The sequence below is a fragment of the Balaenoptera musculus genome, chromosome 11, assembly GCF_009873245.2.
Source record: "Balaenoptera musculus isolate JJ_BM4_2016_0621 chromosome 11, mBalMus1.pri.v3, whole genome shotgun sequence".
In the NCBI taxonomy this organism is placed as follows: domain Eukaryota; kingdom Metazoa; phylum Chordata; class Mammalia; order Artiodactyla; family Balaenopteridae; genus Balaenoptera; species Balaenoptera musculus.
Genome location: NC_045795.1, coordinates 55,922,856 through 55,939,963, shown reverse-complemented (window position 1 = coordinate 55,939,963; position 17,108 = coordinate 55,922,856). Strand labels below are relative to the sequence as shown.

General features: G+C 46.2%; 1 protein-coding gene across 5 annotated transcripts in view; it reads right to left on the bottom strand.

The window, feature by feature from the left end:
* Nucleotides 1-17,108, bottom strand: part of ITGA9 (integrin subunit alpha 9) — a 354,859-nt gene that overhangs the window by 71,826 nt on the left and 265,925 nt on the right. For all 5 annotated transcript variants that reach the window (XM_036868321.1, XM_036868322.1, XM_036868324.1 and 2 more), the window contains exons 19-20: nt 9,682-9,768; nt 6,432-6,511 (exon numbers count right to left, since the gene is read on the bottom strand). In XM_036868321.1, the coding sequence (XP_036724216.1) occupies nt 6,432-6,511; nt 9,682-9,768 (167 nt within the window). The remainder of the gene's footprint in view (nt 1-6,431; nt 6,512-9,681; nt 9,769-17,108) is intronic.

Genomic DNA, 17,108 nt, shown 5'->3' with positions numbered 1-17,108 from the left:
TCCTCAGAGTAACCCGGGAGGGAGGGGCTCACCCACCCCTGACAGGTAAGAAGCAGCTCAGACAGATTAGGTAACTTGCCCCAAGCCCCCACAGCAACCAGGTCAGTCTCCAAAACCAGTGCTTTTCAACTGTGATGCCTTCTCCTGATACCAGATTTGGGGGATTGAGGGAGGGGAGAAGGAAGAGGAGAGGAAGGGAGGAGGAGGAGGAAAAGGAGGAGAGAGAAGACCTAGTTTCCCTTCACTACTTTATGAAATTTCAAATATGAATTGTGATCGTTATTGTAGGGAAGCAACCACCTTGGGAAAAAGCATGGCTACTGGGTACATGGTGCTGAACCCAGCACCTACACTTGGTTCTACCACAAAGAGTGAACACAGGGTCCCAGTTGAAAGCTAAGTTCACCCTCCAGGGGTGGAACGTAAAAGTCCCCAAGGCCCGCTGAGGTTTGGACACAGCTCATCCGGACCACTCCCCACCCATCATTCCCTGAACCTGGGCAGAGTTCCTGCCGGCTCCCTGCCCTCCCTCCGCCCCCACTGCCTTCCTCTCCCCACCAGCGAGTGCTGAACGCAACCATACTTCAATAGCTCACATCTCCTCTCCTCCTCTCTCCTATTGTTCTGAAACAATGGTGCTCTGTGACTCTGACCCCTGACTCCTCATCTGTCTTCCGCATATGGGGTGAATCCATCACAGTTTACAGAAGCAGCAGGATCAGGTGCCCACCTGGCCTCACTTCCTTGCCCTTCCTTTCCCAGGGGGGACAATAAAAGCTGTACAATCACTGCTCAGGGCAAACCAGAGGTGACTCCTGAATGGATGGGAGGATGGCAACGCCCGGGCCTACTCCCTCCCCTCACCCAGCATCCCGCCAGGTCTGAGTAATTGGTTCCTGATGGAAGCGCCACCCTGTGCCCTGCCATTTGTCCAGCCACCTGTGGCCGCTGGCAGCTCTGGCCCAACAGTCTCATCTGTCATCGGGTGATTGCTCCAGACTGAGTGAAGTTGCAAAGTTGAGATAAAGAGGCTGAACATCAAAAGGCCCCCAGTTATTTTGCGAGCTCGTGACTTGGGATGCTTCCCATGGTCTGCAGAGCCAGGCTGCTGAGACAGGAGCTCTTGAGAAACTGTTTAGTCTCAACTTTCTGTCCTCCTAAATCCACAAGTAGGCAAGAGATCTTCAAAGGGTGGTGACGGGAAGAAAAGGACGACTGGTATTTTAACTGTGGCTTTCAAGATAAGGAGCTTTAAGGATCTTTCCGTCACAGTAGGGAATCAAGTGCTGTGGGTGCCCTCTGGGACAGTAAGACCAGATTTTCACCAAAGTCTGCAGAGAAATGGGTGCCTGAAATATTCTGCTGCAAGTTTAATAGATAACACAGCTTCCTAAACATCTGTGATTCAAGAAATTAGAAGATTCTGATATTTAATTATTTAAGCGACCAGTACGAGGTGTTCCCTAATGCTATACAGAAATATTAATGTACATAAAGGGATGTTCTTTGATTAAGTTATTAGCGTTTTCTTATATGCCCAGCACTGCATCTGGTAAATAGTAGGTGCTTAACAGATGTGTGTTGACTGAAAATGTGCCCAGTATAGAGCAAGGAACTACACAGAGTAATCATCTGATGAACCTTTAAAAAAATCCCAATGCCCAGATCTCACCCCAGACAAATTAGATGAGGATCCCTGTAGGGTGGACCAGGCATCGGTAGTTTTTAAGGCTCCCAGGTGATTCCAGTGGGCACCTAAGATCAGAACACCACTGGTCTATGGACATGAGATTCTAGTAGATAAAGTTTCTGCCATTGTGTTGTTTGCTCCCCTTCTTTGACACCTCTGATTAGCCCTAAATGGGATTGGGAAGTAGGTGGAGTTTCCTCTTTTTGACAAGGAAAAGTCTCTTCCATGTCATATTTCCTGCCCAAATGTTCCTTCCCATGAATATCAGCTGCTCCAGGTGTTGAGAGACCCAGACAGCACACTGATAGATCTGCCCAACAATGGTGAGTTTTCTGTGGATCCTAGAAACAGCAGGAGAATGAGAATTTTCAGGTTGGAATAAGCATCTGCCCCCCTTTATTAAATCCAACAGTCTTGTGCTCTGTGGGCAAGCCATTGCATTGTATCACTCCCCTCTTCAAAAACTTTCAGTGGCTCCCCACTGCCTGGGGAATGCAGCTGAGGCTTTCAAGGCCCTCCGTGGCCCAGCCCAATCTCCTCTTTCAGCCTCATCTTCCTTCTACTGCCCTTGTATGTCCCCCACCCTTCCTCTGAGATGGTCAGGAATCCCCAACGCACTTCAATGCCCACCAGTCACATGGGTGTGACAGAGCAGGCTGTGCCATGCACATCCTCACCACTGTGCCTAGGCTTCTTCAGCCCAAAACCAGACTCCTCTGTGTAAATGCCACCTCCCCACTGAAGCCCTTCTGGATTCTAGCAGTGGGAACAAAGTCTACCTTCTCTATGCTTTGCATGTGTTTCTATTAGATCACAGCCATGCTTTATGTAAACATGAATGATGTGATATTGAAAATAGTGTGAATAAAAAATAATCACATCTTGCACGATTTCAAAGCTGGCAAGCTCAGACAATTGTCATCTGTGTTGAAATGCTATTATTCCTGTGGCAATGCTACCCTGACAAGACAGCGGGAGCCATGCTGCACTGGAAAGTTGTGCAGGAGTTGGGGGATTGCTGGGCTGTATTTTAACATTCACTGTGGTTCTTATTTCCATCTGGTTTGCATGTCCTATTGCAATATGTAGGATATAATTAGTGTTTGTCCCACTAGTGCTGAACTAAAGACCAGAAAGTCATCACCTTTGGAGTGGAGGATGGATATGACAACACAAGGTAAAGAGGGTCAAACAACCACTGTGACGTGCTGTGCTCTCATTTTTAGGAGAAAGAACATTCTCTAAAACATTAAGGAAAGTGCTAAAAAAAAAAATAGAGAAAGCAGCATTAAATGCAAAAATATGCTACAGTGGTGGTGGATTGAGGGGCTCTGAAAATGTGTACTTCCAGCTTCACAGTGGTTCCCAAACAAAAATTAATCTTAATTCTGTGAGTTTTAAATAACATTGAGACTGAGGAAGGACTCCAGTGAAAAAATAAAACAAAGCCTCGTTAAGTGTGTGCCCCACCAGTCCTGCTGCTGTCTACTGCTGGGTTGTATTTGTTGGGGCCTGACCTGAACCTCCCAAATGCCCAGTGACTTCAGGCTTTGGGGGCAAAGCCATTAATTAGTAAGAGGCAAGAATGGACCAAGGGTGATGTTGAAAGATTCAGCACTTAGGAAGAATCTTAGTCTAACCTTTGACTAATTGGTGTTTTTGTGAAAATTCAAGAATCACTCAGGCTGGGGTGAGTATGACAGGGTGTTAAAATGCAAGTTTTGGCTGAGGCATAATAGATGCCAAAATTCAGAGGAAAGCACTAAACCAGGATTTACTATGTCTGGTGGCAACAACCCAAACTATAATGTCAAGGATGTAACAAGAGTCGGGAAAGGAGGATTCTTGGAGACAGATTTTGGAGAAAATGGTTTGTGGTCAGGGGAGGGTGACTGCCTTTTAAGTTAAGCTTCAGGGGACCTTGATCAGGACAGTCAGATGCAGGCCCAGGAAACGTACGGGGAGGGGGCTGCTGGCTTTCCCCTCCTGACTCCACAAGGATCACCTGCCTTTCCAGAGACTGTCAGGGCAAAGATTCCTGAGTGGGATCTACATGCAAGAGCCAGGGTGGGGCCACCTTTGGTCCTGTCCCAGGGCACAGTCTCGGCAGCAGGAACTGAAGGCATCTTTGGCCGCCTAGAGGCTGAGGTTGGAAGATGTGGTGAGGGAGGAAGCACAGGTGAGCCTCCCCAGTAGTGGGAGGGCGGAGGGGGTCCCCAAAGGGGAGGAGCCAGCTCTGCATACCCAGACTGAGTGAGTGCCTGCAGCAGTGCCGGGTAAGTAAGACCTTTCCTGTTTGCCTTTTACCTCTCACAACCCCTGCTGTGAGCCTGGGGGGCTCTCAGGGAAAGGGGGAGGGCCAGTAGAAGCACCACTGGAGGAAAGCTAGACTATTCCCGGAGAAAGGCTTCCCTCATGCAGCCTTGCCCTGAAAGAGGGGAGGAAGCCTTAACTTGAAATCAAGTTTTGATTATTTCATGGGACAGGAGACACTTTGATTATGGATTTGTGAATTTGCTTTGAGGCTTGAAGCGACTGTAGGACTTTGCATTAACCAAGAGTGACCTGAGAATGCACAAGACTGTCCTAGACTGTCTCCAAGGACAAGGAAAGAACAAACCCCCCCAAGTGGGCTTAAAGAGAATAGGGACGAAAATGAAGTTTCACACTTGCCAGCGAAAGCGCTGTCTCCCTCTGAAATTTATGTTCATTTGTTCATTATCTGACCTTTGCTGCCAGCACACTGCTCCCCAAGAGAAGGGCTTTTACCAACTTTGGTCCCTGCTGTATCTCCCCTTGTCTCACACAGTGGCTGGTCGTAGTAAGTGCTCAAAGGTTTGTAGAATGAGTGAGGGACAGTGCCTGCTCTGGGCTGTTCTGCCCTACTTCCTGCACTGAGCCATGTCTGCCTCTGTCTCTAGACTGACCCTGTCTTGATGAGGTTTGAGATGGAAGACTTTCTCTCATTCATCCCTGCTCCCTCTCAGCTTCTGCTCAGTGCTTTACATTTGATGGACATGAATGGGGTTGAGAGGAGTGGTCCAGAGCAGGACCCCTTGCTACCTGGGGGTCAGATAGATGGCTGAGCCGGCACCTGTTATCTTGCACAATGGGGCTCATCTGAAAAGTCCGGGAGATGACCTTCTCTCTCAGAATGTGGGACCAGGAGCTCCTTCTCAGTGCCCGAGGGTGCAGTCCTCCTTGGAGGAAGTCTTGGGTTGAGCACCCTCATTTCAGAGGTGACCATGTGGGTGGGGGCCTTAGTTTTACAACGCTTAGCCCCTTGCCTCGCTCTGTACCCCGGATTCAGTGGGTCTCCAGACTTGGCCGCATGCTAACCTGTGGCTGCACAATCGCCTTTCTCTGGTTGACTTGCAGCCCCTGGTTTCATGGTCTGCTCATCCAGTGTCTGGCCTTCCGTTTTCCCGGCCTCCATTAGCCATGAGGTTCCTGATTTTGTTATCTCACCTTTTTTCTGTGGATCTTGCCTGACCTTGGGCTTCAGAGTGTTTGGTTCAGATCTCCAGACCACCTCTGGGATAGACTCAGATCCCTTGGCATGAAAGTTTGGCTTGGAGATTAAGGCAACTAGAGATAAGACACGGTAACTGAATGCCTGATCCTTGATCAGACTCTGGACCAGTAAAAAAGTGGCTACAAAGTCATTTTTGGGACAACTGGAACATGGACTAGAGATTAGATAATAGCATTGTATCAGTGTTAAATTTCCTGAATTTTATAACTATACTGGGGTTATTTAAGAGAATGGCCTCATTCTTAGGAAACACATGGAGATACTTATGGGTAAAGAGGCATGATGTCTGTAACTTACTTTCAGATGGTTAAGTGGAAAAAATCATACATAGAAAGAGAATGATAAAATAAATGAGGCAGAGTGTCAAGACTGAGTGAATCTGGGTAAAGGGTATACAGGAGTTCCTTGCGCTATTCTTTGAAACATTTCTGTTAAGTTTAAAATCATTTCCAAATAAAAATTCAAATAAAAAGGTTGCCTTGGGTATCCAACCTATACAGTCAAAGCTTGTATCTCCCTATTCACCCACCTAAGTACCTCTCCTTCCAGCCCAGCTATCGGCCAAGGGCTACCCAGATGGCACTTCAAGGCACGTCTGGATTCTGGCTTGTGGAGGCAGCTCATGACCCCAAAGTCTCTCTCAAGCACCCTTGGCTATACTGGAGAGAGAGAGGCAGGATCACAGTCCTGAGGGAAGACATCGCTACTGCACTGTCCCCTTCCCTATCTGCCCACTCAGCTCCTAGGACAAGCCCTCTCTTGAGGACCATCTCTTGGGGGCCTCCACCAACAGGCTTGGCCAGGCCCTCAGGCTGCAGGTGCCCTGTCCCTGCATCAAGGGATGCTGGGGTACATCCATGAGAAGCCATGACCACAGAGGACACTTGTGAACTAACCAACCACATAAGCTTGGGCTGGAATCCTGACCTCTCCAGGTCTGTCTCTCCTCAGCTGTAAAATCATTTACCTCTGACTGGATGAACCCCTAGTCCTTCCCAGCTCTGTCTGAGCTGGTGTCTGCACAAGTGGAACTAGACAAGCACCATCCTTGAGAGACCCGATTCTATGCAGCGGTTTGGGGCTTTATCACTGAGCGGTTCCTTCCTCCTCGGCATTTTGGGCATCATCATCAAAGCATGACCAGGGCATGACCTTTCTTGGTCCCATAAATCTTTCATCTTTGGAAAAAATTTAAATCCCCCTTACCTCAGAGCAGTAACGATGAAGCTGAGAACTTCCTCTTCCCCAGACAGGTGGCTTGTATCAAAGATCACGCTGAATTCATACTATGGGAAAAGAAAGTGACATTTGGCATCAGCCAGCATTCCAAACTTAAACACTACAATCTTCTGCAGTTTATGACCTCTGGATGCTCATTTGCACGGCAAGCTTTATTCTGTGTGCATTGCTCTCTGATGGTCAGGCCAGAGATACAACTTTAGCAATAAAACGCAGAGCCCACTCTGGCGAGAGGTACGCTGTCCTTTTCAGCAACTGAGGTTTTCGTTAGGAAGTGATACGCTTGAACTCTTAAACCAGGACTTCCTAAATTTCACTCACACACCATCATCCCAGTTTTTGCCACATCTGCTTATCATATCACCTGTGATATGTACTTTGTATTTTTATTGCCTCACTCTTGCTGTTTAAAGACTATTTTAAAGAGAAGAATTTATATCACTATCACAGATGGGAATCCAGGATCACTTGCCATAAAGAGGAGGTCATCATAAAAATAAACATAACGGAAACAAAGGGGTGTTGAATTCTGTTGCTTGCTGAAGGCTCTGGGCCTAAGGTCTGCTCTATTTTGATAAAAGGGAGATTAACGACTGATAGGGAGGTGTTAGAGATATTGTAGAGCTACCGGAGAATTTCTCCCGCAAAAAGTTAGGATTGAAAGAGTATTGAAAAGGTAATAAATTTCTCACCGTTAGAGTCAACGTGGTTTAGTGTTATGTCCATGTATCACCTAAAATCATCTCATGAGCCACCCAAAATCATCTCAGGTACTCCCAGTGGTGGGCACCCTGTGATTCGGGGAACACTGTTCCAAGCAAATGGTTTTCACCATATACACACCAGGCAAGTGTGGGAATCAGGAAGGACCCCTCGGGTAGGGCTTATAGAGCCAGGCTCTACCACAAACTATGTGATCTTGGCCAAGATACTCGATCTCTTTGCATTTCAATAAAAAAGAAGAGGGTGGACAAAATGATCCTTAAATTCCATCAAGTTCTGAGAGTCTATGACTTATTTAATATCTAAATATTTGTTCCTTTATGATGTCATTTTGTTCCTTTATGACGAATTCTAGGCAATGGTCTAACTTTGCAACACCGGATTCTACTGAACTGAATGCTACCTGAAAGTAATGAACGCTGGATCACGACATTGGACCATCAACTAGAGTGGATGCTGGGCATCCCTTTCTAGACAGAAATTTCTGTTGCAGTGAGACCTGTCAGCTTACAGTGAGGGTGGGTCATGAAGATAGGACAGGAAACAGAGCTGGAGGACCCAAAGGAAGGGAAAGTCAAGGGTCTCATTGCAGCAGAGAGTCTGAACTGGCAGGAGATCTGAATTAAGCGTTCTAAAGATCAAAGTGAGGTAAGAAGCAAAAGATTTGGGCACAAAGCCAAAATGAGAGCCAGAGGCCTGGGAGAACAGAAGGTCAGGGACCGGGCAGGCTGGTCATGAGAGACAGAAACATACGGCCAGCGAAGTAAGCAGATAGTGTGGTCATGAGGCTTAGCAGGTGGTCTGGAGCCTGATGACCCACAGGGTCTGAGGGCAGGGGAGGACAAGCCGGGCTGTGGATAGAGGGAGCCCCATCCCTGCTGGGTCGCTTCTGGGGCTTTCTCCAGGGACTCACCCCCAGAGCCCTGCCTCCAGGACCAGCCTTGCTACAGGCCTTGACTTCCGTATGTGGAGGAAGGCAGTGACATTACCAAGCTGGAAGAAAAATCCAACATCCAACATCCATACTTCTGTTGGCTCTGTGACTATTTTGAGAGAGAATGAATTTTAACAAAATTTAAGGCCCCATAAGTCAAGATTACTTTATTTTCACTGTATTCATTTATTCACTTTCTCTCTATGGGAAGTATTCCTGGATCCATCTGCAATGATAAGTTTTCCTTTTAAAGTATCTTTAAAACTAGCAAGACGCACCTTAGGTTTGAGGGAGGGAGGCTGGATTTTACAACAAAATGGCTACTTTTAAAGTGTTTCAATTAAGTCTATTTCCTGTTGCTCAAAAGATTTCAATAAAATTTGTGTGTGTGTGTGTGTCTGCATGTGCGTGCCACATTTTACTACAGGCAATGATGCCCAGCATTCAGGGTCCTCCTGCTGCATCCTCACCCTACCTGGAATCTCACAGGACTTGGCCCATATTCTGCCAGCTTTCCTGAGGGCAGCCACCACTTGGGGCTTCCCTTCTCCTGGGATGAATGTGGACAGAATGAGGATCAGAGCCAGAAAAAAGGCTGAGGAATCACAGATATAAGAGCCACCACAGTTTGGAGCAGGTACATTCAACGAGGCTGAGGGATTCAAGTGATTTGCTAAGAAATGAGCAAATCTTCCTTACTAGAACATTCTCACAACTGGTTTGCAAAACAGCTACTATGTACCGAGACCAAAAAGCCTTAGAGATTAAAATGATCCAATTCTATGACATAGGCAGGATAAAAGGATTAAACTTTCTTTTTTTTTTTTTTTTTTAGGAAGGGAAAAAAGGTAGACAAAGGAATATAAAATTTCCTTCAAATCATAGCAGGGAAAACAGCTTCCATTTAAAAAGGTGGAACTGGTCTTTTAGAGTCTAGTTTTACCTCCAAAAATCACATCTTCTACGTCTTTGCATCTCTTTATAATGATGGCACATACTAGAATGTTCCATGAATCTCCGAATATGCTAAACCATATTATTGTTTGAGCTTAGAAAATCTGGCTCCTTATAAATACCAAAGTGACTGTACTTTCTTGTACTTTTCTGAAAAAATGAAGTGCAATACAATTATTTATATTTTAAGAGGTCTCTTCAAAAAATTGTGAGTTCCCGGGGGGCAACAGCCAGGACTGTAGATCACTAGCCCAGACCACATCTTCTCCTATGTTGTTCCAGGGACTCAAAGTGGCATGGGATGTCCCAGAAAATAAAATGTTAAGAGGCCAACCAGATGGTGCTTGACAAAGTACAAAGGCCGTGGCGTGTGTCTCACATCTGCGGTATGTCACGTGGATCAAGGGGAAGGACCACATGTCCACAGCCCCCGGAACAGACTTGGAGATGGCCATGGACAGGGCTGGCTGTGCCCAGGCAGGGCTTTGCTGGCCACCCCGCTGCAGTGGGGTGTGGACGAAACCTCGGGGAGGCAGTTGCAGAATGAGTGGCTGGTGGGAAGGGCCGGGGGCGCTGCCAAGGAAGTGCCCCGTCCCTGCCCCTTACCTTCGACTTCGACCTCATGAAAGGGAATCCCACACTGCATTTGAGGAAGTCTGATTCCAGCAGTTCACAGGAAATGCCCATTTCCTCCTGAAAGACAAAAAGTACCAACAGATGGGCTGGCTGCACCAGGACAGGTGTGTGGAGGAGCCCCAGGGAGGCAAATCCAGGCTTCAGCAGACATGGTCCTGCTTTAAGGAAGTTCTCAGACAACAGCCACTATTGGCTGTGCTGGAATGAGGAGTCTCTGACAGGCCAAGTCCCCATCCTCCTCTGACTGCCCACTCGCCCCCCCGCCACCCTTGCCAGAGGTTCTCTGGGAAGACAGTGCAGAGGACAAAACCACTCTTCATTCTTTTTTTTTTTTTTTTTTCATGTTTGTTCTTGTATATCAGAGTTTCCCTAACTGTGTTCCGTGAAACATTAGTTCTGTGGGTATTACATTTTAAAAAAGGGTTTTGGGGTCAAAAAGTTTGGAAGATGTAGGGATAAAAAGAGTTAAAAACGTGATTTTTTAAAAAAGCAATTATTATTATTATTTTTGGATTTTATTTTACTTGGTTTTTTTATACAGCAGGTTCTTATTAGTAAGAACACTCTTCATTCTTAATCAACCCTTTGGCTCTGAACCCCAGTGCTCTCCTGGTGAAACGGGACAGCCCACACGTGAGCTGGATGCCTCCTTAGGTTTGCATTAAAAGGCATCCAAGTTGCCTTTCTGGCTCACACCCTAATCTTGCCTTTCGAAACCTTACTAGTTGAGGAAAAATAAACGCTAAGAAAATCGCACCAAGGAAAACACAGGGATTCTTTACAGCATGAAGCAATGAGGGCTGAGCTACACCCTCAGCAAGCCTTCCCAGGGTGGGGGTGGATGCAAGGGCAAGGAGAGGGCTCCCAGCATAGCTGGCCTGGGCTGGACTCTACAGCCAGGCATGAGAAAACCAGGAAAGGGGCCGCAGGGAGCTGCCATCTTTCCACCTGCACACATGGTTTACAACCAAAGTCAAAGGAAAGCAGGAGGCTCTTCATAACCCACAGGGCCTCTCCGAGTCACTGAGGCCAAATCAAGACTTCTGAGGGGAGACAGAATGTTTGCAGATTTGGGAAAAGGAGAAGGCACAGAACAGAACTAGCACTGGCTGAATGTCTAGAAGCTGGAGTGCTGGAGTTCAATGAGGTCATGTGACTTCCTCAAGGTCATTCTTGGCTGACTCTAAAACCTATCTCCTTCCCCTACCAAGGCCCTGATCTTCTCGAGGGCCTTGGCAACTCTGCAACAAGCAATGGCAGCCAAAAGGAACCAACCTGTGTGGATTCTGGCTCTGAAATGTCACCCATGCTCCCGCCTCCAATTTCTAGGACCTGCGCCTCAGCCCAGACCCACACTTCCAGGTAAATGGGTGAAATAAAAAAAGTTTAAGTTGTGTGTCTAATCAGAAAAAAAAAAAATGTGAGCACTTACCACAACATACCTACTTAGTTATATGTTATACACATATACTATTACACTAATATATTATGAACATTATCAAACACAAAAAGTAGAAATGACAAAAAATAAATAACTCATCTGTGGGATTAGAAGTCAAGATAATAATTGGCGGGTGGCAAGTGGAAGGGAGTTCTCGGGGTGCTGGGGATGTTCTCAGGTGTGATCATTGTGAAAACTCACTGAGCTGGGCACCTAATGATTTGTGTACTTCTGTCTGTTTTTTAAACGTCAATAAAACTTTATTTAGAAAATAGCAACAAAGCAACAGCAACACAAACAACCGGAAATACAAGGAAATAAAAAATAGGAGATATATAAATATAAAAGGAAACTGTAGCTTATCTTTCAGCATCCAATCTAGATATCCAATGGGGATAATTGATCTCAGTGACTGTTAAGTTTTCTAACAGTTCTCCGTGACCTTGGTCAGCATCCCTCATGTGGGCTTGGGACCTCCTGCATTAAAATTGGTTTGGGAGCGCCTTAAAAAAATACAGATTCCCAGGCCACGCCCCAGTGGTCTTAGACCCTGAGTACACTCTGAGATTATGGGACCTGAGATAAGCATTTTCAATACATGGTAGGTGATACAGTAAGTGTTCCACTGTGCAATGCTTTGGGAGCCACTGCTATGAGTTTGCCTTTTTTTGGTCCATTCTACAGGCTGCTTGAGCAATCTTCTTAAAATGCCTCTCTCCATTATGAACATAATAAAGCTCAAAATCTTAACACTGGCATACATTTGGCCCCTACCTCTCTCAGCACATACGTCACTATTCTACAAACATCCTTTTCTTGGTCTCATTTCCACACTTTCCACACTTTTGCCTAGTTGTTCCCACTGTCAAGAACACCTTTCCTCAGCCCTTCCTCCAAGGTTTCCTTCACCCATCTTGCCCCAAACACTCGTGGGTGGTAGGTAAGTTTGCATATCTAATATGGGCATGGCACAGGATTTGGAACGGACCCTGAGCATCCACTGAGTGGCTGAGTCATCACATCACCTCCCACGATCAGCACTGAGGACACAGGTCTGAATGACATTAGTCCCTGTCCTTGAAGAGCTCACAGCTTAGAAGGGGGACATCTTCCAGCAGAGAAACAGACATTTACAGGGCAGTGTGAGGGGCTGCTCTTGGAATCTCGAGAACACGCAGCGGCAATCTCAATAAGGAAAACCAGTGAATAATTTCTCAAATGCTGTCTCACGAACTGCATGGCCCAAAGATTGGTCCTAATGATTCACTGTTGGTGGCCTCTTGTCACCATCCTCTTCCTTATAATTCCTCACCCAAGAAGCAATGTCCACAATTGCCCCAAGTACAAGCTACGCTAAATCCTAGCTAACTGGCCTGTGGGCATTAGAGGCAGCGAGCTCAAGCCTAGGTGACCTTAACTCCCTGGGACAGTCTTGGTTTAAGTCTGTCGTCCTGGTGTAATTACTCTCAAGAGCATCCCAGGATATACATAAATTATATTACTCAACCCAGTTCCAAAGCTCAATATCTCACTGGAAATCCCTTTCAAACCAGGAGAGAGGTTTTCTATTTAAGTCAAAGGTCTATCCGTTCTCAAAGATTTATCACCCCGAAGACTTCTTCAGGTTTTACATGGATGTGAAGGACTCATTGAGGCTTTAAATATTTACTCTGGAACTTGAGGGGACCTCCGTTTACTCAGCTTTGATCTAAGACTGCTTTTGATTGCCTGAGAACTGTTGAACTACCTTATTTTTGTTAATTCCAAAATGCGAGGAAATAACATTTAAACCAGCATTTATTGCATTATTCCACATCTCTCTTCCACCCTACTCAGTCTAATAGGAATGACAGAATTCCGGTTGGATCTTGGGGTGGGGGACAAGCAAAAAGAGTGAAAACCAAAGACTTCTGTAGGAATGAGAGTGCTCAGTGTACGGTCATGACTCGCGCTCCTGGACGCTGCAACAGGAAGGAATGTCATGGATCACCCTTCTGCGCCCGTCAGCACCAGAACAGCCCTCCCATGGCTATGTAAGTCCCCTTGACTGAAAGGCTTTAATTCCGTTTTCCACTCTTCACTGCAGCTATGAGGCAAAGAGGCCCCCAGAGCATGGGCTTCAGCAAACACTGTGACTGCTGGTGTGGACGGCACAAGTGCTGCACCCAGAACCCCTTTACTAGATGACTTCCAGTCCCTGGCTGAATGGGAGCTGCTTTGCCTGGGAGGTTATAACACCCTTCCTCTGCAGCCTATGATTGACATGGGTGCAAAAGGCTGCCCCTTTGCCTCAAGGTGAGACCAGCTGTGCTGTGCAACTCATGTTCCAGAGCCCCCGTGGGATTAGGCTGAGAGCACATCCCTGTTTGCCTCTGTCCTCTGCCCCATTCTGTTCCCTTCACTCTTTTTCTCCCAAGAGCATTTCTGCAGTAAATCATTTGCCCAGGAATCCCCATCTCAGGTTCTTCTCCGGTGAACCTGACCTCAGACAATACTCTTTATAGATGAGGCTGCTGGCACTGAGAGCTTCTGTTAAGTACTGGGCATTTGTTCCCAGGTGGGGAGAGGCAATGGAAGGGGAACCCTCACATGCTAACGAATGTTGTTCAAATCCATACTAACCAAAGGAAAAACTTTCTAACTACTGGTTATAAAGTCAGCATAGCTGCCCCCATCAGGGGAGCACTTAATCTCAAAGCAGTATCAGCACCCCCTATGCTCTGGTTTTAGATCCTGCCTGGGGCATAACCTTAAAAAACAGGGTCACTATGGAGCTAGGTACCACCCCCGCCCACCTCCACCCCCACTCCCCATAGTCAGGCAGGCATCCTGTAGTCAAAGAAGTCTCAGGGAACCTTTAAAAAATGAATGTTGGGGTGATGTGGCTAAACTAGCTGTGCCCTGGCTTTAGACAGCATCAGGAATAGTGATCTAGTGGGGGGAGGGTGCTTTGTACCTCCGCCAGGCACATGGTACCCCACCAGGAGGTACATGGGAGAGATTCTAGGGACAAGGCTTCTCCTTGGCTCTGATTCCTTCTGTGCCTCAATCATTGCTTACATTGACTTTAGCTTGGAGAACTTACCTTCAGCACTGTTGCAAGACTTATGATTACCAGCTCTCAGCTGACAGGGAATGTGGACCAGTGAATAGACTGTCTACCCTTTGTCCCTGATTGCCAGACAGTGTAGAATCTGATTATCCAACTCAGATGCAGTGCAAATCTACTAAAACCTGTTGCAAAGGTGCAGGCTTTCATGAAATCAATGAAAGTGATGCTCAGAAACTGCTCAAACCACTCAAAGCCTCTAATTAAGTCTGGATCTGGCAGAGTTAGATCAGTTAACTGTTGAAGAAGTCAAAATTATCCTTGGATGATAACACTTTAAGATGCTTGAGAAGATAAGGCTTTAAATTTAAAAGATCAAGAGAAGCGTTTGGGAAAAATGTACCATCATAAAAACGACCTTTCTGTGATTGTCCTAAAAACAAAAAAAAGGCAAAATATGAAGCAAAGAATGTTACCTTATAATAGGAATATTCACGTCCAAAAGCTGCCTACCCAGCACTCAGTTACTTCTTTCATTTCAGAAATTAATGCACTGCTATTTTAAAGATGCTAATAAAGCAAATAAACTTTTGCCTTGGGTCTAAGTATCCTTGACCATTATAATTACAATATTACAAGAGCTGTTAAGTGTAGAATAACATAAACTTATATTCATAATCTTTAGTTTCATTTTTCAAGTAAAGTCCCAATCAAAACTTAAAGAAAAAATTTTAATATGAAATTCTGGACCCTATTTTAAGAAGATTCACAAAACTGGCCTTTTTCCCAGTCCCACTTTTCCTTGGCTAGCAGACACATCCAATTCCATAAAATGCTATCAAGGTTTCTCCCCAGAGATTGAGTGATTCAGCTTAAATTTTCTAAATTTTTTTTTTTATTAAGACACATTACTCTCAGGATCAGAAAAACATCAATTAACATTTTTTTTAGAACACAAGATGAAAGCCTACTTGGTTTCTGCACGTTCGTCTCTATATTCTCAGTACCGGGCACTCAGTAGCTCCTGAGTTTGCACTTAGTACTTCAACAAGCCTTGGCTCCTCGGGGATTCAGATGAAGGGACTTCAAGAGGCAGCTTACTTGCTGGTCTGCCTGGCATGGGAGATGCTTGCCTTGGCAAAGGCCCTCTCTTTTCCAGACATACCTCAGCTGTCCTGGCCCTGGGAGCTTGGCCAGCGGAGCCAAGCTCTAGCCCTGCTTGTAATATGCAGTGTGGCTGGCAGGAAGAAATCCGATCATGAAGTTAGTGAGCCTCCTTGGCCTTCAGGCTCCTTCCTCCCAATCACACAGCATTCGATTTTATTCTGGAGCCACACTTTCTCTGACCACCAACGCAGTGCCCTGTGGGAGCAGCAAATCTGCAAATCTGGTCAGGGCTTAATGCTGGGCTCCAGGGAGAGTGTGAAGTTTACCTTCCCATTTGCTACTTCCTCCTGTGTTTGTCAAACTAAGATGACCCTTCATGTTCTATGTCAGACTGAAGCTTGGTATTCATCTAAGGACCCCTTCCTTTCTTCCAGCCACGTGAGGTGTGACCCCTGTGACCTGATAAGCTCTGTGTTAACTCAGTTAATAGAGAATTCAGGTAAATTTTGGAAGCACTTGATCCCAAATTCTCTAATTAACTGAGGAGTCAAAGGTGAGCAGGGGTTCTCAATAACCTGGCCTAGTGAGTTAATAGAAAGAGTTTATTCCCCGGAAATACTTTATTGGCCCCACTCAAGGATGAGTCAGCCTGAGCCTCACCAGAAAAAACAGTGCTATTCCTAGAGAGGAATCCTTTGGGACAGGGCCCATGGAATTCCTCAGCATGCAGAAAAGCACACGGGCTTGCAGCATAGAAAGTGCACAAGCTTTGGCATCGGTGTCCCAATTGATTTGCTCGGATATGTAACAGCTATGGGTCATCAGACAAACAGGCTGGCCTTTCTACAAGCCTCCATTTTCTCACCTGAAAAATGAAGCCATAACACCTGCCTTATAGGACTGGGGCTGGCCTGCCAGTGTGGATGGTTGTAAAGATGGAGTCCACAGATGGCCCCTACTCAGTAATAGCTTGTTACATGCCAGGTAGCTCCTCTTTTTATGCCCATTTTACAAGGAGGAAACTGGAACACAGAGAAGTTATAGCACTTGCCCAGGATTTCCCAGCTGCCAATGTTAAGAATGGACCAGAGGGGGCCTGAGGCGAGGAACCCCAAACAAGGCACAGACAAGGTCCCCTCTTCCCCATCCCCCAAAGAACCCACAGAAACTGAGCCTGAGCAGGTGAGCAGCATAAACCCAATGAATGAAGCGCGCGGGCTTTAAGGAACCTGGAGCACAAGGAATGCCAGGACAGATGCCAATCGTGGCTGATGGCCTGGCAAGGCTGGGGTAGCGGTTTACAGGCCCTGCCGGATAGGGGCTGGCAACCAGCAGTCTGAGGGAATAGAGGTGATTACCGGCACATGTGGGGGTTCCAAGGCAAGTGCTACAAAGCAAGTGCCTTTTTAAACTTTTGTCTAAACCCCCATTTGGAAGTGAAGGCCCAGACTATTCTGGGTTTGTTCTTTCCAAGCTTAAAAAAGTAAAGCAAGCAGGAGCTAGAGTCAAAACAAATGTTTGAGACAGATGAACCACATAACTGTTAAAGCCAGAATCTCCCCCGAAGCTAAGGAGTGCTGAATTTGGAGCGTGCACTTTGAACAACCGTGTACCCATCACAGGCAGTGGGAAGTCAGCTGTCCCAGGAGGAGCAATTTTCTTATCAAAGTGGAGACAAGGGAGGCTCCTCCCAAACAGTCCTCTTGGTGCTAAGGATGCTTTAAAATGAGTAAAAATAATATTGCATTTAAAAAAACCAACACAAATCAGAAATGACTTGAATAAGCTTATTCCTGTAAC